We start from the raw sequence: 20,908 nt of genomic DNA, 5'->3' as shown, positions 1-20,908 counted from the left end.
GATGTGCAGCTGCCCCGGTGGTCTCTGCTGGCCCGCGGCTGCCCACACTCACCCTCACTGAGGACCTGGAGCTCCTCCTTCTGCCCCATCATGAGCGATCCGGCCACCCCTTGGCAACACAGAGGCTGTGGGGCCCCAGGCGGCACAGCTGCCCGACACGGGCGCTGCCAGCCCCGGGGCCACACGCCCTCCTCCCCGGGCCGGGCTCAGCCCGGGCCCTGCCGCACGCTGCCGCCCGAGGGAGGGCACGGCTGCGGGAGGGCGGCGGCAGCACCGAGGGCGGGCGGGGCTGCAGCGGCCGGGCCGGGAGGCGGGGAGGGACGCCGGGCTCGTGGCTCACCGATGATCCTGACGGCCGCCTCTCGCAGGGGCCGCTGCGGGCTCTGCAGGCGCAGCAGGGCCCAGCGCAGGTGCTCGGCCGCTCGGCTCGCGTCCTGCAGCAGCTGCGGGGAGCGAAGGCTCGGCGCGGGCTCTGCCCCTCAGCCAGGCGCTCCCTGCGCCCAGCACCGGCCGAGCTGGCCCGCACGGCCCAGGGCAGGGAGCAGCGTGCGGGGCACGGGCTGGCGGCCCTGGGTGCGACGCTGGGCAGGGACACAGCTGCCAGCCCCCCACGCTGAGCACCGGGGGCAGAGGGCTTCTCCAGCCTGTGGCTGGGGCTCCCGGGCTGTCCTTACCAGGCTCTGGGCAAACTTCATCCGCTGCTCCTTTGTCAGCAGCTCCTCGAGGTCCGTCCTCCTCAGGAAGCGTGCCGCACAAAGCAGGGCTTCGTGAGAGGCCTGGAGAGCAGCAGAGAGCTGCAGGTGGCACCAGGGCACAGGGCACAGGACCCGTGTCCCTATGCCAAGGCCAGCGGGAGGCTGGAGCCCGCCAGGTGCCAGGGCAGGAGGTGGCCGAGCCCCTTCCCAGGGATGCAGCAGTATGCCACAAAACCTCACCTTGGCCACATGCAGGTTCTCATCGTGCCAGCGCAGGAATAGAGGGAGCAGGCTCTGGCTCACGATTCTCGTGAGAGGCTCTTCCCCCTCTTCCACTACCAGCTCCAGCACTTTGCTGAAGAGCTGAATGGAGAGCAGCTGCATCTGGCTGTTGTCCTGGAAGGAAAGGAAAAGTCCTAAGCACCAACTACTCCAGGCCCACTGGGGTAAAGGCCCAAAACTGCAGAGAGCACAAAGTTTCCAGGCAGCGTCCAGTGCCCTTGGCTGGGGGCACAGAGCCTTACATTGTCAAAGTGTGGCAGCAGGGGCTCAGCCAGCTTCAGGGCGGTGATGCTGGGTATCTTGAGGTCTTTCTTCTGGAGCACATGTGTGAGCACAGAGAGGGTCATCCAGACCATCTCTGCATCGGGATCAGCCAGCTGCTCCAGCAGGTGTTGATAGAGGCCACGTATTTCTCCGCTCTGTGTGCAAGATGAGGCTGTGCTGTGAAGCTGTGAGTGGCTGCAGCACCAAGAGCTGCTTGGGGCACTGGGGCAGCTGAAGCAGGAAGCAGGAGAGCTGGGAGCAGCTGCCTCTGCTGGCCCAGCCAAGGCCAAAGGTCTGTGTTGCTCAGCCCCACGCTGCCAGCGTGGCTTCAGCCACTGCCTCCTCTCACCAGCGAGGGCTCCTTGCTGAGCACCACGAGGCCTCTGAGCTGCAGGCGCAGCCTGTCCCTGCACTTGCTTGGCAGGTGCCTGGATACGACCCACAGGGCACTGGGACCGTGTTGGCTCAAGTCCAGACACTCCAGGAGCTGAAAGGCACAGGGCAGTGACAGGGGACATGGCCAGCAGAAGCCCGGAGCCGCACAGGGCCGGGCCCAGGCAGCAGCAGCAGGCACGGGCAGCGTCCCAGGCGGCTGCAGCTACCAGAGGCCAGAGAGCTGGGAGGCAGCTCAGCCAGGCAGTGCTGGCCATCAGGCTCACCTCCACCAAGAACGCCAGGGCAGGCAGATGACAGCGTGGCTGCTTCCCGATGAGCAGGCTGAGCAGGTGCGAGGCCATGTAGGGACACAATGGGGTCAACCCACGGCGCATCTCCCTGGCAGGGGAAAAAGGCATCCAGGCCCTGAGCTGGTGGGCAAACATCTCCCGGGAGTGACTGACAGAGGTCTGATCTCTTTCCCCAGCACTCTGCAAGGGGACACGGGCCCCTTGCGAGGCGGCTGCTCCTGGGCATCCTCCTCTGCCAGGCTTTTGCAGTCTGCTTGGCCGTCCCTCGGTGGCAAGGCCCTCTCACTTACAACCACAGGGACTGTGTGGGGCACTCTGGGCACAGGGCACAAATGCTGTCGGTGGTGGCGGGGAGAAGGGGGTCTCACCTGGCTAGCAGGCTTGCTGCAAACAGCTGGGTGTTGGCACAGAGCAGGGTCTCCCAGACCTGCAGGTGTTCCAGAGCCACCAGCTTCTTGTCAAAGCCCAGTCGGGAGAGCAGAGCCTTCATGGTCTGCGCTGCAAACCTGTGTGCCGAGCAAAGGCCAGGTCACGCTGGGAGCACGGGCCCTGGCCACAGGGGGCATGGGAAGGACAGGGCGACTGAGACCTTTTGGGGTTGCTGCGAAGGCCGTGTTCCTTCCGGCATGCTCTCCAGAAGTTCTGAACATTCTTTGGCATCTGCTCTGTGGTAGTGAAAATTTGAAAGAGCAGATCCACGAGCAGCTGGGGAGAATAAATGAGCATTGCGTAGTGCCACTCGGACATGGGGGCAATCCTCCACAGCACCAGAGTTGCCTGCAAGACACAAAGCACCCCGAGGCAGCGCTCAGTGCCAAGGTGTCATGAGGGAGGACCCGAGGGGAGACGCAGGGCGAGCACCCAGCCTGCTGCCCCGAGCCTCCCTGAGCCCAGCTTTCAGCCCAGGCCGGGAGCTGCAGCGTGGCGAGAGCATGGAGAGCTGCTGGAGAGGTGACCTGGAGGGCGAGCAAAGGCCAGCTCCAGAAACTCACAGCCAGGGCAAAGACGGCCTCATCCCTGCTGCAGAAGATCCTGCTGCATGGTGGCTGCTTCTCTAGCACAGAGAGCAGTGCTGGAAGCACCTCCTCCGCAGCTACTTCCGAGGTGCCCATGGCCCTCCACATCAGTGTGGCAGCTCTGTGGGACCAGAGCTGTGCGTCAGCACCCTACCCCGTGCAGCTGCGTGGGGCCGGGTGACAGAGCCCCGGTGCTCTGAGGGGCCGGGAGGGAGCATGGCAGAGGGCTGGGGAAACAGAGGGGCCCGAGGGGCCATACGGGCTGGTGAGCACTGAGCTCTTGAGGCAGTTGTGTCCTGTACCTGTCACACAGTGGGGCACAGCACAGGAGGATCATCACCACATGAGCCGGGTATCTTTCAGTCAGGCTCAGAATGTCCATTTGCAGCCCAGCGTCCACAGTGTCGCAGGACGCAAGTCTCTGTAGAATGTCCTTGACCATGGCTAGCACCTGAAGCAGAAGAAGCAGCATGGGGAAGACTTGGTGTGCTGTCCTAGGGAGCAACTTCCCCAGCTTCCCCCAGGAAGTGCTTGCCTTCCCACCCCACTGTGATGGCCCCAAAGGCTGAGTGGGCCTAGCAGATATGGCTGGAGGGGCCACATGATCCTGGGAGGCCTCCAGCCCTGGCCCCAGGCTGCTTGCCTGCTGCAGAGAAGAAAAACCCTTCTGGAAACTCCAGCCTGGGTGCAGGACTCACAGTCAGTGCGATCGTGGTGTCAGTATCTGGGATGGCCTGAGTCTGGCTGTTTGAGGTGGCCATGCCCTCAGTCATGGCCATGTCAGCCTCCGCCCTGCCCTCGGCTGCTGCCCGGTCACAGGTTGCAGCGAGCTCAGAGGACGCTGTGCTGACAGCAGGCTCTGTCTGCAGCTCGCTGGGCCTGGAGTTGGGCTCAGCCGTGCCCTCGGTGGCTGTGGCTCTGGTCTTTCTGCGCCGAATGCGCAGGAACCTCCGCAGTGCCTGCAGCAGAAGGAAGGGTGGGAAGAGAGGGATGTTCCATGGTCTGCTCCAAGCACGGGGCTGGGCTGAGCAGTGCCAGCAGGCCCAGCCCAGGTGAGGATGGCCGCAGGTACCTGCACCGCTCTGCGGAAGCGGCCACAGGTGGGATCCTGCTCTTGAGTCTGGTCCTTGGCTGCATCTGGCAAAGAGAGAGCAAGCCAGAGCTGAGGGGCCACGGGAGAGGCCAAAGAACACAGGCCAGCCCTGTGCTCTCCAGGAAGGGACAGCCCCCTGCGTGCCCGGGGGATGGAGCACGGCTGTCACTGGGGGCCAGTCCCGGCCTCCGTCCCATCCTGTCCGTGGGCATGTCCACAGGGATGGGATGGGATGGGATGGGATGGGATGGGATGGGATGGGATGGGATGGGATGGGATGGGATGCAATGGGATGCAATGGGATGCAATGGGATGGGATGGGATGCAATGGGATGCAATGGGATGCAATGGGATGCAATGGGATGCAATGGGATGCAATGGGATGGAATGCAATAGGATGGGGCCAGGCTGGCTGCAGGCACCAGCCCTGCAGCCCAGCTCTGCCACTCACCGTCCTGCAGTGGCTGCAACTGCTCCAGTTCTGCAGGCTGCTGCGCTGGGGCAGCTTCAGGGCCATTCTTTTTCTTCCCCCGAGGCCTCCTGAACAGGCTGAGCACTCTGCTCGCCATCCCGCTGTCCGACCTCGAGGACACCTTCGAGACAGATGCCTCGGCAAAGGTCTGAGTCAGCGATGCCGCAGTTGCGCCTTGCAGGCACCTGCGACAGAGAGGCCTCAGGAAGATGACAGGACAGCAAGTCCTGCACTGTGTTCCTGAGGGCTCCTGCCACAATGACAGGAGACTCCTCGTGAACAATGGATGTCACCAAGTCCCACGGCCTGGCCACGAAGGCACCGGCCGCAGGGATGGGGGATGCCTTGGAAAAGCTCCAAGTCAGTGAGTCCTGAGGTCTGGCCGTGAGACCAGCCACAGGAGTAATGCCTCGGAAAAGCTCTGGATCAGCAAGGAACGAGCCGGCTGTGTGGGGGCTCCTCACAGCACCGCTCTGTCCCGTCCTGTCCCGTCGCGTGCACCGAGCACTGTGGCCTGGCCGCGACGCTGCCGGCACCTATGTCAGCACATGTCACAAAGGGCTGCTGTGACACCCTGTCCCACTCTGGCCCATGGTGACCCTGCTGCATCGTGTCACAAAGAACCCTGGGAGATGCCGCCACGTGCCCCGGGGCCACCCCCTCCCCAGGCAAGGTGCCCCCGGTTGGAAGGAATCCATTGGCCCAAGTGTCTAACGCAGCCCTGGACACACCAAGGCCGGCCAAGTGCTCAGGGAAGGACTCTCCACCTCTGTTCCTGGCCCGCACAGCCCAGCTCGGTGCTGCCCCTGGAGCAGAGCGGCTTCCAGCAAGCAAGAAGCAAATGCATCTTGCCGAGAGCTAAAACACAACCAGATAGGGAAGATGGCATTAATGTGTTCATAAAGGCCTTTCAATTCACAGCTCTCTGAGAGACATTTGGGGCTCTTGGCTGGACAGAGATTATCCGGCTCTGTCCTGTGCTCAAAGAGGGGAATACACCCTACCACAGGTGCTTGGCTTGGTCTCCGCAGGCCCAGGCAGATGCCAAAGCTGCTCTTCACAGCCTTCTGCCTTCCCACGCCCCTCTGCCAAGTGCAAGGGGCCTCAAGGACGGAAAGGAGCGCAGGGAGGCAAAGGGAGACAGCTGCACCTACCTCACTGGGGGCTCCTGGGGAAGCACTTTGCTTGAGAAGCAAGCCCCTCTCTTCCAAAGGCATTTCCCCAAATGCACACATTTCCCAGGGAACATCAACACACACTTAAGAAACCCTGGCAATGCTGAATTCCTTCTGCTCCTTGCAGCACAGGCACTCCAGCTCGAGCTCCTCTTGCTTCCCCGAGTCTGTTTCCATGTGTCCCTTCTGGCGTGCAGCCCCGGGCCCCCTATAAACAAGAGCTGCCCGCTGCCTCCTCATATGCCCGAACTCCTGCCTGCACTCAGGGCAGCAAAACCAGGCTGTTGCCAGCCAGGGAGCGGAGCCCTGTTCCCGCAGGAGGCTCTGGTGAGCCCCTTCCCCACTGTGCACGCAGCACTCCTCCTGCCTGCCCAGAACGCTCCTGGGAGAGCAGAGCACAAGCTGGCCAGCTCTGGGCTCGGCACACCCCAAACACAGGCGCAGGAAGATGCAGCTGCTGTTTTGCAGCCATGTCCCAGAGAGATGAGAAGGATCCCCTGCCCCTGGTCTCTCTTGGTTGGGTTTCTGACTGGCTCTGAGGCAGGGGCTGAGCTTCCTCGCTTGTGGGGAAAGCAGAGCCACTGGAACCACACCCAGCGTGCAGGCACTGCCTGACAGCGTGGCAGCCACTGGGACGCTCGCACCTCAGAGCCTCAGCCACTCTGCCGCTGCTGCTGCTGCTGCTTCATTTGCTTTGAGGCACACTCAGAGCTCACTGCTAGGCCACAGTGGTCTCTGGTTCTGCCCTCTTCCTGTCCCTGTATAGGGCTGGAGCACTGCTGTGCTTTCAGAAAGCTTTTGTGAAAACTTCCAGCATTGCAAGCTCCTTTGCCTTCGGTGGATGCCTGCCATGGAATCCCTCATGGCTGGGTTCAGAGCATACTCAAGCTGGCTCTTCTAAAACCCAGGGTCCTTGTCCCCTTCAGCGTGCTCAGCACCACCTTTAACTCCACGGTGCTGTGCAACTGGAGCAGCAGGGCAGGGACCTTTGCAGCCTGAGCTGCCCTTGTTCCTCTCTGCCCGTGTACAGACGACGGCGTGGAAGAGAAGGGCAGCAGGGCCCTGCATGTCCCTGAGCTCAGGATTTGTGCCGCTTCAGCTCCACGGACAGAGCCATGGGTCAAGTGAAAAAGCCAAACTGTTTATTAAGGGAAGGCAAGGCGAAGGGGTGAGCTGGGAGGCAAAAAAGGGATGGGCAGGGCCTTAGGGCCGCAGGGAGGGAGCTGCCAAGAGGGAGAGAGATGGCAGGAGCTCCTGGAGCTTGCCAGAGGCTCATCTGTGAGCAGCAAGAGCTGGGCCTGGAGCTCCAGCTGGTTCCCTCTGCTCTGCAGGTGGTCCCATCTTCAGTGGTATCTGGGGGTGGCCAAAGGACACCAGTTCTTCTGAGCCTGCAGAGGAAGTTTGCCAGATCTCCTGGACAGGGACAGCAGATGGGACATCTGGGAAGCAAAGGGAACACTGAGTCAGTATGTGGACCTTTCCTTTAGCAGCAGCTGTACTTCCATCAGGGAAGAGGAAATGTCAGAGCCTCCCCAGGAGGGTTAGAAAGAGAAAGCAGCCGAGCGGGCCAGACTGTGGTGAGCACAGCCGCAGCAGGACCGTTCAGGAGCCCTGGCAGCCCGGCAGAGCCGGCACAGCTCCTGGGCCCTGCCAGCACAGCTGCCTTGCCCAAGGACAGCCCCTGTGCCAGCCGGGGCAGCTGTGCTGAGCAGCCCCAGCACGGGCAGGGCCCATGGCCACAGCCCACGCCAGCCTCAACCCCACCCATGCTCTCGGCAAACCCCCAGCCCCCTTCAGCTTCTTCAGCCCCTCACAGTCCTCTCACCTCCCTCAGTCCCTTCTGACCCATCCCGTCCCCTTAGACCCGCCATCCCCTCAGCCTGTGCCACTTGCCTGTCACCTCAGTGCCACCATGGCCCTCGGCTGCCCCACAGCCCTCAGCCCCAGCAGCACCTCAGGGTCAGCGTCCCTTCAGCACCACCGCCCCCTCAGCCCCCTCAGTCTCACTGTCCTTCAGCAGCTCCTCAGGGGACAGTGCCTGGGGCCACCAGCAGCTCCCAGCGCTCCAGGGACACCCGGGGCTGGAACTGCTGCTCTGCCCGGCCCGGTCACCAGCTCGGACCCAGCACAGGGAGAGGGGACAGAGCGGGCACGGGGGAAAACACGAGGTGAGGGAGGAAGCAGAGCCAGGAAAGAGGTTAAAAAAAGGGGTATATAGATATCAATCTATTTAGCTAAACCTCCATATACAAATATAAATATGCATTTACAAATGTATATATGTAAATGTAACTATACACTGGTAAAAATGCAACTGTGCACATCTGTAACTATAACAACCCATCTAAAGCTATAACAATAACAATATACATCTAAAACAAAAAAAAATTAACTGCACAGATCTCTATCTATATAGATAAATATAATTACACAAATCTATAAATACAACTACCTAGATAAATAAACATAACTATACTATACTAGAGACAGAGGAATTCTACCTGCCCAATGGTCACAGGTTCTCCCTCTGTCTCTTCCTGCCACACAAGGCAGCCCTCCTGCAGAGGTTGATCACACAGAATCTGGGAAGCAAAGGGAACACTGAGTCAATATTGGCCATTGTGCACGTGTTCCTTGAGCACCAATTGTCCTTCTATCAGGGACTGTCAAAGATGGCCTGAAAGGCAAACTCTCACTTGGCAATTTGAAACCTGCTCTTTAAAGAACAGGGATCCTTCCAAGTGCTCAAAACTGAATTGTGTAAAGTGTTTAAGTATCCTGATAAAGTCTTAGCAAAGGCTTGAGCTTGAAACACAGACAGTCTCAGTGACAGAGAGATCTCAGTCCTCACTGAAGTGGCTGAAGCTGAAGGCTGCTGGGAGCTGATTTATGAACCAAACTGGGACACCCAGCTTGGTGACACAACTGCCACAAGGTCAGCTTTATTCCCTGCTCTCTTGCCACAGCAGCGGACTCAGTGTCAGCGTCTCTGGAGAAGCATGGAGGGCAGGGCTCGGGGAGGCTGTGCCAGTGCAGGATTTGAACTAAAGGCACCAGGAAGCACCAACCCTGCAGACAGGAACTCAACTCTGCTCATCTCCCTTGCTGCCAGAGGCAGGCTCAGAGCAGCCATCTCACACCTTTCTAAACCAATGGGGGCTCTGTTCTTACCAAGCTCCTCAGGCTCTGGGGAACTGTTCCTGCAGCTCTTGGTGCCAGATGAGGCTTCCTCTGCTGCAGCCTGGTTCACAGGCTCGCCTCCGGAAGACTCAGGCACAACATTAATATTGCCCTTGAAAGAACAATGGAAAGAAGGAAAACTCAAGATCATTTGGTATTTTCTTGGAATCACATCAAGGGTGCAGTTTCTCTCCTTCTCCATGTAACAACTTTCAATAGCTCTCAGCCCAGCTTCTTCCTTTCCCCTCCAATGGGGTGACCTGAGCAGAGGGAGACCTTTCAGGCAGTGATCTCCTGATCTCCTGGATCATTTGCTCAATGGCAAAGCCAAGATCCACTGGTGGAGACTGCTCTTCCCCAGGTGCGTTCTGTGTGGAGCTGGAGGCTGTCAATGCTGCACAACCAGCACTGCCAGCTGGAGTGCTGGATGCTGAAGTGCCTGGGGTGGCTGCAAGAATCCAAACATATTGGTCAGGCTCCACAATGTGGCTCTGGGACACAGATCTCTATTGCTGCCTCGGATCAAACATCACAGGAAGCATGCAGGAAAAAAACCAGGCAGATAATTTTTTGGCCTTCTAGGTTCCCCTTCCTAATAGACTTGACAATTTCTGGCTGAGAATGACAGGGCCTTGTGGAAAAATACTTCAAACGGTCACTTTTCATTACATTTCGGAAAAACAAGACTACAACTCTTTTCCTACTTCGTGGGTTGAAGGCTGGGGGCTGCTGCTCCCTGTGGAGCTGCTGGGAGCCGCAGGGTGGGCACCTGTGGCACTCCTGGTACGCTGCCGGCCGGCGCCTGATGCGGAGCAGGAGGTCAGGACGGTCGGGGCGAAAACAGGGGTTGCTGTGGTGCAGCCAGCCCCCGGCATCACCCAGCACAGCCGCGCCGAGCCAGCCCGGCACCTTGCGGAAGCCGTAGCGGTAGAGCTGGCGCACAAAGCTGTGGAACTGCGTGGCCCTGAAGGTGCACGGCACCAGATCTGCCCCAGTGCCACCGCCCCCGGGGTGTGGCCTGGGCTGAGCAGCTCCCGCTCGGAGAGGGAGCGCTCAATGAGCAGCTCCTGGGCCCGTCTGTCCCAGTGCACGGAGTGGACCCAGGGGCTGTTCACCAGGCGCCACAGCTTGGCGGGGTGGCTCCTGGTGCTGGCCGGGCTCCACACAGCACAGCATGGCAGGGCAGGTTACAGCAGGACTCGGCAGGCAAGGCAGGCAGGGAAGGGCAGGGCAGGGCATTGAGAGCAGTGGTGGGCTCTGTCCCTGCGCTGCATCCTCTGCCTGGGTCACCATTGGTGACAGAGAGGAAGGACATTGCTCTGTCTTGGCTGGGGAAAGGATGAAAAGGGGGCATTAGAAAACATTCATTTGATCTCCTTTTCAGCAGACTAGCTCTTTTTATCTCACCATGTCTGCCTGTCTTTGGCAGAGTTGGCACGTTTCTCGTGATTTGGAGTCAGCTATAGCAGCAGGAAGGGGCAGCAATTTTGTCCGCATTGTCATCCAAGCTAAAGTGCTGGCCCATGGATGGATGTTGCTTTACCCAACATTATAATGCCTGGGCAATAAGATAATGTTGCCCCATCACCCTCCCTGGTTTGCCCCCTCCCACTTCGCTTTTTTTTTTGGTGCCGAGGCAATGAGGAAATGCTTGAGCTCCCTCCTCGAGCCCTTCTGTGGGTATCCTTGGACAAAAGGCCTCTTGGTGAGAGCTCCCAGTGGCAGGTTAAGGAAGGAGGTTGATATTTCAGGGCTGTGACTGCTGAAAGCAGCTGGTTTCCAGAGGTGTCCAGAGCTGGGAGTGCCTCCTTTTCTCACCAGCCTGTAGGAAACGAAGTTGCAAAGTGGGAATTTCATTTGCAGAGATGGCCATCAGAGGTGTTTTCCAAGAGATGGGCTGGCAGGGAGGCAGGTCTCCTGCTAAACTGGCTGTGTGTTTTGTTTTGATGGTGGGGAAGGTCAAAGATGCAGACACAGACACCAGCTGGAGGAATCGTGTCGTTTACTGTAATGCAAAAGTGCAAGAAAAGAGTCAGAACAGGAGAAGCTAAGCAATGCACCTCAGCATTACTACAAAAGGTTGCCTCTAGTGATTAAGAAAGATACATCACCAGATACCCTAGTCCTTTCCCCTCCATCCAGAGCTGCACATCAGCTGAGGGAAGCTGTCCCAGCCAAGCCCTGGAGAGCCACGGCCGGGAACTGGGAAATCCTGTGGAGCCTCCACCTTTGCTGGCCACGAGGCTTACGACTGCACTGTGAGAGTAGCCCAGCTCTGACAGTGCTGGACAGGCAACGTGACAGAGCTTCTGCTGGGGGACATCTGATTTCATTCTCCTCTTGGTTTTCTCCCTGAGTTTGCCCAGGGCTCAAGGAGGAACCAGGGCAAGGTGTGGCCTTGTCCATTTTCCTAATGCAGAAAGGTGCAGATGTGTTTCACCGGTGAATGGATGCATTGATCCTTTTGATAGCAATACTCGGTTAAGGAGCAGATACACAGAACATTTTTTTCCAAGGGTCATCTGGAGGGCAGCTTTGGCTCAGGTCCTGCTGTTGAGGCTTCAGCCAGGGTCTGAAGTTCAGCCTTCAGTCCTTCAGTATTTTGTGGCGCAAATCATTGCTGTGCAGAGCTGGAAACAAACAAGTCTGTCTTTAGCACATTTGAGACAGGGAACAGGATTAGCCCTGCAAGGCCAGGCTAGGGCCAAGAGCAGAAGGCCAGCACCCTGCACTTGCCCCCAGGGAGCTCTCCAGAGCAAGAAGCCACTCCTGGCCAGGGGCTGAGGTGCCCAAAGCTGCCTCCCCGCTGTGCAGCTCTGCAGAGCCCACAGAGCGCCGGGTCCTGGGCAGCTGGGACAGCCCGGCTGCCCTGGAGCACAAGGAGTGTCCCAGAGAGAAGCTGCTGCCCTTTGCTTTGCAACTGTTTGGAGAGTCTTGTCGTTAATCTACAGTCTCTGATATGTTTTCCTTTCCTCTCCCAAATTTAACACAGCTTTTTGAGAAAATTGACTGATATAGCTTCTGCTAGTGGTGGTGCATTTGTCTGCAAGAGAGGGCAGGTGATTTGAACCAAGAACGGAGTCCACTGTTAACATCCCAGCCTTGCCAAGTCAAGGAAAGCACTCGCAATTGGGCTCCTGGTGCTGAGCAGTTTTCCTAGTTTTTGGAAAGCTATGACCTTAAGAAATCCAACAGATTTTCCTCCATGAGGACACCAGCATGATGCCAATTTTTTCCACCTCTTTTCTGTGTCTTTGGTGTTTTTAAGAGTTTCTCAGTGCCCAGCAGGAATGAAAGGCCCTGTGATAATGTGATTTGAGAGCTCTGTTGTTCCTTGCCACATGAATGTTCATGACAAGCTGGACACCCCACTCGTGGCTCTGTTGAGTTAAATTCATCCCAATTCTGTGCAAACAGCAGCCCCGAAGTGCTGAGAAGAGCAAGGACAGTGGGTGGGTGTGCATGCACACACCTGGGGCTGACTGCTGTGTGGGCAGAAGGTTTTGGACTGCTGTACATCTTCACTCTCCCAGGCTGGAAGAATATATCAAATCTATATGAACTAAAGTTATTTATTAAAATATATCAAAATGTATCACATGACACATATGAATTTATCATCTATATACTACATATTATATATTTTAATGTAGATACTATAATAAATAGAATATATAAAATATAGACTTGATCTTTTCCTAAACCATTTCCTGTGGGTCCTACAGACCATCTCCTGGTGATACTGCATTTTTGTATTCTGGTACTGCTTATTATAGCATCCATGTCCCTGGGAGTTCCTTCAGGGAACTTCACACAAAGGGCTTCCGTCATTTCAGTGCTTGTCAGAACTTGTTGCTTCCCAGTTCTCCAGCCTCCTTCTGCATTTTGGAGCATCTCAGCCCTTGTGTCCATGGCCCTTCCTTCATCCCCAGCCTGCAGCAGTCACAGTCACTGTTGCCTCCGCCTTGCTGCAGCTCATTTGCCAAAGTGTTGCCAAAGGCAGCGGAGCTGGCTCAGGATCCCTGTTGGCTTCTGGGCTCTGGGATGAGCTTCAGGGGGACACCTGGAGCTCTTCCTAAAGAGCTGCCCGTGGGATGTGGGGTGGATTGGTCCTCCCCAGGTGGCTCCTGCTTGGAGTTATGCTCTCAGTGGAGTCCTGGAGTTTTCTCAGCAGGCCTTTGCAGTGAGTTCTGAGCCAACGTGTGGCTCTGCTGCCATCCCAAATCTGCACTTCCCGTGCCAAGCCTGAGTGCAGGTGGGGCATGTGCTGGGCATGGCAGGAGATTTTCATGGCCCAAACCCTCCAGCATTTCCATGGCTTTGGGTAGCACAAATCTACCCTTCTTTCAATTGAATCATTGCATTTATTGCAGATAGTTACACCTGCACTAGTAATGAACAAATATGCAAAACCCCTTAAGTTTAAAAATTAAATTTGCTTTAATTTGCTACCCTTATGCTGCCAATGTAGAAACATGCACATAATAAGTTTAAAATCTAACTTTTTTTGAGAATTGTGATTTTTAAATATATACAAATATCAACTTCAGTTAAAAAATTATTTTATTGCAACTCTATACAACTCACTATACACAAATATGAATTGAAGTTTTACAATTAAATTTTTTGCATATTACTACAACTCTACGGCCCATATACAAATACAGGAATATCAATATCCTTCTCTAAAGAATCTCAGATTCAGAACTAAATAAATACTATTTTAGAACTATGCAACTCCATCTATATTTAAGTAGAAGTAAATACAAATATATCCATAAGAATTTATAGATGTAAATATGTATTACGTATTTCATTCCATATATGACATGTAGAACACACATAACAAACCTATCTGTAAATATACAAATTTCAATGGACCAATATAAAACCCCAGCAATAGAACTACACCGCTACACAACTGTACAAGTATGTAAATATAACTACAGACGTAAACACATCAATATACATGCATCAGTATAACAATATACATATGTAAATTCCTATACAAATATCAGTCAAGGTATGTAAATATCCCTACACTTGTAACTATCTAAGTCTAACTCTACCCATCCATAAACAGAACCAGATCAGGAGGGATTGCAGCCGCCGATGTTCCCAGGCTCTCCCTCGGTCTCCTCCTCCCAGGCAGAGCAGCTCTCCTGGACAGGGACAGCAGATGGGACATCTGGGAAGCCAAGGGAACACTGAGTCAGTATGGGGACATTTCCCTTGGCAGCAGCTGCACTTCCATCAGGGAAGAGGAAATCTCAGAGCCTCCCCAGGAGGATCAGAAGGAAAAGCAGCTGAGCGGGCCAGGCTGTGGTGAGCTGTTCACTTCCTTCAGGCAGCCCAGTTGCTCTGGGGGAACTCCCTGAACTCCCTCATGTCACGTTATTGAACCACCTCTGCACTTATCAAGACTGTGGCCCCCAGTTCAATCAGTATTTCTGTCTCCAGCTGCTTGCACCAATGACAGGGAACATCCTCTGACAGAGCTGGGACACAAAGTTACCTTCCACAGCTCATCTGACAGGGCCTTGTTCTTCCTCTGCTTCCTCTCTTTCTCCTTATCTTCCACATGGAACTGTTACAGCATTTCTTTTCCTTTCCCCTTGATCAGTGTTAAAATGAATGTTTCTGTTCCAAGCTTGAGTTTGTTTAGTGATCCGGTCAAGCATTTTCTCAGAAGCTTTTATCATGCAATTGAGTGTTAATTTCAGCAGTTTTGGTGATTTTCTGTGTGATTTATGCAAGTCTCCAGTTCATTATGGCACCACTTAGGAAGGTACAAAGAGAAAAAGGATGTTTCTGTATGTCAGTTCACTAGTGGAATATTCATGGATAGAGAGAGTGATTAGCTGCATTTTAAATGTGCTCCTAACCTGAAAGTGCAGCAGGTAACTTGGGGAGAAATTAAAGCCAGATCTCTTCTCCTACCAGCCTGTATTCAAATGTAAAGTAAATAGAGCAGGGTGAGAATGTTAGTGTTCAGTTCCTAATGTGCTTTATCAAGGTGTTCCTAAAGTAATGGAGGTAAAATCTGGGTTGGCATTCCTAATTTCTAGACACTCCTTGTCAGTTTCATTGACTCTTGAAACAGCAGAGATGTGCCCATCATACCTTATCAATCCATTTGGGGGTGTTATAGGTTCAGATTCTCTGAGGCTTTAGCTTTTTAGATCTCTAGACAGTGCTTCCAGGAATCTAAATGGCTTCCAGAAATTAAACTTTTCTCCTTTTTTCCTCAGTCTTTGCACTCATGTGCACCAGAAACCTTCAGTGAATGTATTCCACTCTAATACAAATCCAAACTAAGTCTCTCAGCTGTGTTTACAGTGGTGCTTTGTGTCTCTTCTGCACAGAGCAATTTTAAAACCTTCATTCGTTTTTATCTCTGCCCTTCTTTTTCTGTTTTAGCTTGTAAATGCATGCAGATGTATCAGAAATTATACATTTCATTTCTGATACATCACTTCCTGTCTAGTAATTTCATTTTATCCTGTTCTGTTGTTATGCTAGACTCGTATGTTTTATTCTAAGTGCACTCATGTTTTCTTGAATGTGGAAGTTTTATATTGCAATGCAATCATTCACCTCTTTCATGAAACTCTTCATTAACATTAGCAGAAGTAACTGTGTGGTTCCTTTCTGCTTTGTAGAACATTTGGGAAAATCAAGTCCTGCTCAGCTACAAAAAACATTTATGGTGCATGGTAATTCTCCTACAAGCTGAAGTTAATGGTAAAGCAACAGCAGCTGCTTGTTCACTTCACAGAAATTGGGAGGAAACACACTGCAGATACTGAGGAATGCAGTCCAAGGATGATGGGCATCCCTCAGTTATCCCGGCAGATTGATATCACTGGCAAAATTCCCTCTTTTCCAAAGGGTTTTCATTTGCTTTGGCTGTACTTTGTATGGCTGCAGGTCACATTTCCGGTGATTTCATGAAGTATCTTGGCAGTTATTCTTGGTAATATATCTTGCTAATTCCCGCCTTGGAGGAATTACTCAGTTCTGCAGTCCTCATTGTATGCCCTGTTCTAAAAGACTTTTATGCTATTTTCCCTCTCTTGGTGTTTTCTCACTTGTTCAACAAGGTTTCCTTTTTAAGAAAGTGAATCACAATATCCCAAAGGATTAAAAAATGCTTGGGTATTTGTTCCCTAAGTATTTACAATATAAGAATAAATTACAAAATCTGTATAAATCCTGGATATAAAATGCAAATAAAAATAAACTTGAGAGTTCTTCCAAAAACCTTGTTATATTTGTCCAATTATCCAATTTAAAAAAAAGGCAAAAAAAAAGCAAAATTAAATGTAACAGCAATTTTAATTAAGTAGCTTAATATATATAAAATTGAATACACTCAAAATATTGACAATACAATTTGGGTAAAATAAGGAATAATTTGGTTCTGGTAATACCATATAAGCAAAACTAACCACGTGGGGTAGTGCAGGGTACAGAGGGCAGGGCTTGACCCCTGTCACCTCACGTACTTGTCAGGCCAAAATTCCCTTTTTATGCTCTATGTCATTACCATCTCCTCCCATTTTCAATTTGTCACACTTGTATCACCACCCTCATCACCTTTACCATACATCCTCCACCATTCTTTTAGGGGGTCGTGCCCCTCTTTGGGGTTCTTCTTTGAAGAAGGCCTCTCCTCTACCTTGGTGTCCTTTAGTTCACCTTTTGGATTACACGTGTGCACCAAGCTGGTATAGTACAAACCAATATTATATTCTAACATTAAAGCACCAGATCTCATATAAATAACATTTTCCTGGTGTCCAACCAAATTTTACTCTCTTCCAACTAAATTTAGTAATATTATCTCTTGTTTCTTCCTGTTCTGAACATCTGCAGGAGAAGGGGGGCGGGGGGAAGCCCTCGTCTCCCTTTCTTTCCTGGCATTACACCTTCAACTGTTTTATTATTTCCAATTATAAATTACTGTATCAATATTGATTATTGTTTGAATTTTATCAGCACAAATCATACCTATTTATTACATTTCTTTTCTAAGAATATGAACCACAATACACCAAAGGATTAAGAAATGTTTGGGTATTTATTCCCTAAGTATTTACAAAAGAAGAATAAAAAAATCTCTACAAATACTGGTTGTAATATGGAAATAAAAATAAACTTGAGAGTTCTCCCAAAAACCTTAAGAAAAAAAACCCCATGTATTCCATAAATCCATATAATTCATCCACAGAATACAAAAAGGGACATGTTCTAGAAGAGAAAAATTTGTACCACAGTGCTGCACAGAATTCTATGCTTTCAAGCTTTTTGCACTTCAGGGGCAGTATCATTCTCTGCACTGCAGTGCTCTGAGAATGTTCTGCTCCCCGTGGCAGCTTTCTGCTCTCCCTGGTACAGATCATCCTCCCAGCCAAGGGTGAGTGCAGCCACCACAGCTCGCAGCACCTTCCTGCACAGCAAGAGCCGAGCGAGAGAGATGGCTTCCCCCAGCTGCTGCGTGTTCTAACACTGCCACCTCGCAGCTGCTGAAAGCCTCAATGTCTGTGTTGCGGAGTGTTAGTTTATTGAGTCGCATGTTCCTTTACCTTGTGGTATGTTCAGGTGCTCCCCAAGTTATTACAGTTAGTTTCTCCCCTGTGTCATGTCCTCCTACCCAACTGTCCCTCCAGGAATCCCCTCCCTCCTTCCCAGCTTTTTCCCTGTCTGTCAAGACAACCCGGCCCCTTTGCCCTGTCCATCAGCCCAAATTCTACCCTTTGTTCCAGAAAGTTCCCTGTCCCTCACCCTAAGATCCAATCCTTATCCCAACCCTCTCTCCTCCCCTTGTTCTGATTTGTTGTAGCCCTCAAAACCACACCCCAAGACTCGCTTACTGGTTACTGTATGGTGTCTACCCCCTGTTTTGAGAGATTTTAAAAACCCGTGCACAGGGCTGATGAGGGCTTTTTTTGCTTGTGCTGCTGTTTGGGAATTCCCTGCTGTGTACCCTCCTGCTGCCTCTGCTAATAAACTTATTGGACTTTGCACTGCAGAAGAGCCTCCTCTGCCTCCTTCACTCAGTGCTCATGGCTCCTCCAGGCCTCTCTACTGCTAGGCTGGCTTAGAGGTTCTGGCTCAGGCAAAACCCCAGTCTAGCCACTTCCCTGCTCTCGCCATTGCCCCTGGAGCATCACAGACCTTGCCAGGGCTCTGGAGGACAGTGGCAGTGACCCATGCCCTGGCATGTCCCAGCCCCCAGAGTCACGCCTGCCAGGCCACGAGCCCCAGCCTTGGTCCCCACTGCCGGCCTCAGTGGCTCCTGGCCATCCTCACCCTGAATGCAAAGCCAGCCCCAGGAGCCCCCCAGGGCGCTCTGGATCCAGGCTGAGACACCCTCAAGCCATCACTGAAAGGGACATGGATGGGGACTGCAGCTGGATCTTGCAGTGCTCACCATCCCTGACTGTGCTCCAGGTGAACCCAAACCTCAGCTGTTGCACCTTGAGCACATTGACCCTTCTTGCCCATCCAGGAACTTGGTATTCCCACATCATACATGAGCCCTTTGCAGGGAGTGACCGGCTCCCAGGTGATCTGCTACCCTGGCCTTAACTTTCTGTTTCCCTGCAATGAACTTAATGGACACACTCATGAGAATCCCAGCACAGCATTTGCTTCTCAGGAGCTCTTAGGTAAAAAAAACTGCACTCATCACTAGTTTTTGCACAGAGAAGGAGGTGCTGACAAGCATAAGGCACAGACAGGGCCCTGACAGAAGAATTCCTGAGCCATAGGATTCCACACGTTGCTGTTCCCAGCTGCTTTGTTCATATTTTATAGCCAGTTCTGGACATGGGCTGCTGCTGACAGGGTAGGAAAATTTGGAGAAATAAAGGTGCAGGACACAACCAAAACCAAGAGGGAAAACACTTAGAAATACAGAGCACAAGAGAAGACCTTGGAGATGGCTCAATAGAAAATGCCACCAGCAGCGCCCGGAGCCCGGAGCTGCTCACTGCCACCACAGGGGCTCCTCAGTGCCCTGCTGGTTTGTGTCTGGTCCCTGCTGGGCTCCCTCTGCCCCTCCAGCAGACACAGCCCTGCCTGGAAAGGGCTCCGTGCTCTGGTGTTCTCAGCTTGCTGCAGGCTACATTCTTAGCAGCGCTGAAAGAAGAGGTGAAACAAAGAGCCCTTTTCTGTGCTGCCTGCAGCTCGGAGTGCCCGGAGCCCAGGCCCATGAAGAGCTGCTCCTGGCGCTGGCTGTGCTCAGCCCGCTGTGCCGAGCAGCCGCGGCCATGGAGACACAGGCGGGAGCTCTGCCCGAGGCCGGCAGCGGCCAGGCCCGGCTCGCAGCTGCGAGGACGCCGGCAGCCTGTGCCTGAGCCGAGGCCGTGGCGGGGGGTTTGCGGGCAGGGCTTTTGCGAGCCGGCCGGAATGTGCCGCCTCCCGTGTGGGCCCGGCTGCGGCAGAGGCAACGGGAGCGCGGCGGGGCCGGCAGCAGCGGGCAGAGGCCGCGGAGAGCAGCAGCCCGGCCGGGCCCGCTGCGGACCGGCAGGGAGCTCCCGGGCAGCCCTCGGCCGTGTCTGTGCCCGCCGGGCAGGAGCCACAGCAGGAGCCGGCCATAGCGGCAGCTCGCCGTGCCCGGGGCCGCGGCCGCAGCTCTCCCCACCTGGCTCCGGCAGCAGCCGCTCGCCTCCGAGGCTCCAGCGCTTCCCGAAGAGGACGGGCCCGGCCCCCGGGACGCGCTGGAGCCCCGCGGCGAGAGGAGCCGCCGGCGCCGCAAAAGGCAGTGCGGATGGCGCGGCTTGAGGAGGAGCAGATGAGGCTCTTGCTGGGCCACGCTGTGGCAGCTCTGCCCTCTCGCCTTGAGCCCTTTGCTGCTTTTCTCTGAGCCCTGATCCCCCATCCTTGGCCAAGGGCCCCCGGAGCCCTTTCCAGAGCTGCAGGGAAAGTTCCCTCAGTCACAGAATCACAGAATCACTGGGTTGGAAGACACCTTCAAGATCATGGAGTCCAACCCATCCCCTAACACCTCAACTAAACCATGACACCTAGTGCCACATCCAGTCTTTTCTGAAACACTTCCAGGGATGGTGACTCCACCAGCTGCCTGGAGGGGTCTGTCCCAGGAAGAACCAAGATAGCACTGGGGCCTTCTACCTCCCCCCTGGTAGTGCTTGGAGCTCTGGAAGTTTGTCTTTCTGCTTAGGGAAAGGCCGTGGAAAAGTATTGGGAAAACTAGTCACTAATAGAGTAGCCCACAGAGCTACAAATATATGTGCAAAGAATACAGAAAACATAGAAAAGAAAAATGGCAAAACCCAAACAGCATCAGCAAGGTCTTGGGCATGAACACATAGATCCAAATGGTCTTCTCAGCCCTATATCTGTGTATTTCTGAGAACCAAAGGAATCTTGTTTGAGCCTGTGGGGAGATGGGTTTGGGAGGTACAAGTTCATTCATTTTTTTTCTCCTTGGGGCAGCTCCTGTTCCTAACATCAGCCGAGCCTGTCTCCAGCCTGATGCCTCTGATGGTTGCAGCCAAACAATTCATGGCAGGCAGAAGACACTGACACTTCCAGGAACATGACTTTCTCCAGTGCTAGCTGTGAGTGGGAGTCAGAATAAAAACTACAGAAACCACAACTCCATTGGAAAATTCCCTTCCTTTTAATTCTGTAAATAAGTTCTGTATCCACTTCTGAATTGTCAGTTGTTTGTTAAGGATGGGAAGTTCTCTTTTACGAATTTTTTAATGTGGTTTGCATAAGGGTCTCCTTCCTTCACAAACTCCAGCCCAAACTGCCTTTGGAATATGGCCCACTGGGCAGTTTTTGCCAAGCCATGGTATGTCTGGATAAGAAAGCAAGGGCAATGGTGTTTGCAGCTAAAAGCCAACAAAGCCTGGGACAGCCAAAGCATCCTGTGGAGATCCAGGCCTCCAGCTGTTACTAGAAATCAGCAGAGTTCCAGCCAAATGGTTCTGTATCACTAAGTGCAATCTCTTTGCCTGGATCAGAGCCTTGCTCAACTGAAAAAGCAGAAAGATCAGCAAGGGTGAT

The 20,908-nt window shown here is 53.6% G+C and overlaps 1 protein-coding gene and 1 long non-coding RNA gene across 2 annotated transcripts; both read right to left on the bottom strand.

Annotated features, from left to right (window-relative positions):
• Window positions 1-206: 206 nt before the first annotated feature.
• Window positions 207-5,923, bottom strand: LOC135281650 (maestro heat-like repeat-containing protein family member 6). Its single transcript, XM_064390698.1, has 15 exons — window positions 5,777-5,923; window positions 5,513-5,593; window positions 4,603-4,693; window positions 4,016-4,080; window positions 3,642-3,902; window positions 3,246-3,394; window positions 2,920-3,064; window positions 2,517-2,704; window positions 2,296-2,433; window positions 1,901-2,015; window positions 1,591-1,728; window positions 1,220-1,396; window positions 936-1,091; window positions 675-776; window positions 207-443 (listed from the first exon to the last, which is right to left on the bottom strand). Exons 1-15 carry the CDS (start codon window positions 5,921-5,923, stop codon window positions 207-209), a joined length of 2,190 nt encoding a protein of 729 aa, XP_064246768.1.
• Window positions 5,924-7,856: 1,933 nt separating this feature from the next.
• LOC135281577 (uncharacterized) lies at window positions 7,857-17,966 on the bottom strand. The gene is made up of 3 exons (XR_010348183.1): window positions 17,452-17,966; window positions 8,855-8,975; window positions 7,857-8,265 (listed from the first exon to the last, which is right to left on the bottom strand). It is a non-coding gene; the product is annotated as an uncharacterized LOC135281577 (long non-coding RNA).
• Between the last annotated feature and the right edge of the window lie 2,942 nt (window positions 17,967-20,908).

This window comes from Passer domesticus, chromosome 15 (genome assembly GCF_036417665.1).
Source record: "Passer domesticus isolate bPasDom1 chromosome 15, bPasDom1.hap1, whole genome shotgun sequence".
NCBI classification, from domain to species: Eukaryota; Metazoa; Chordata; class Aves; order Passeriformes; family Passeridae; genus Passer; species Passer domesticus.
The sequence above is the reverse complement of the archived record's forward strand: the minus strand, read 5'-3'. Positions and strand labels throughout refer to the sequence as shown.

Bases quoted from the DNA above. Each gene is read 5' to 3' on its own strand.
- LOC135281650 (XM_064390698.1), bottom strand. From the start codon at position 5,923: ATGAGGAGGCAGCGGGCAGCTCTTGTTTATAGGGGGCCCGGGGCTGCA. The intron at 5,594-5,776 runs GTTTCTTAAGTG...TGCACTTGGCAG, and splicing joins AGGAATTCAGCATTGCCAGG to AGGGGCGTGGGAAGGCAGAA. The intron at 4,694-5,512 runs GTAGGGTGTATT...TCTCTGTCGCAG, and splicing joins GACCAAGCCAAGCACCTGTG to GTGCCTGCAAGGCGCAACTG.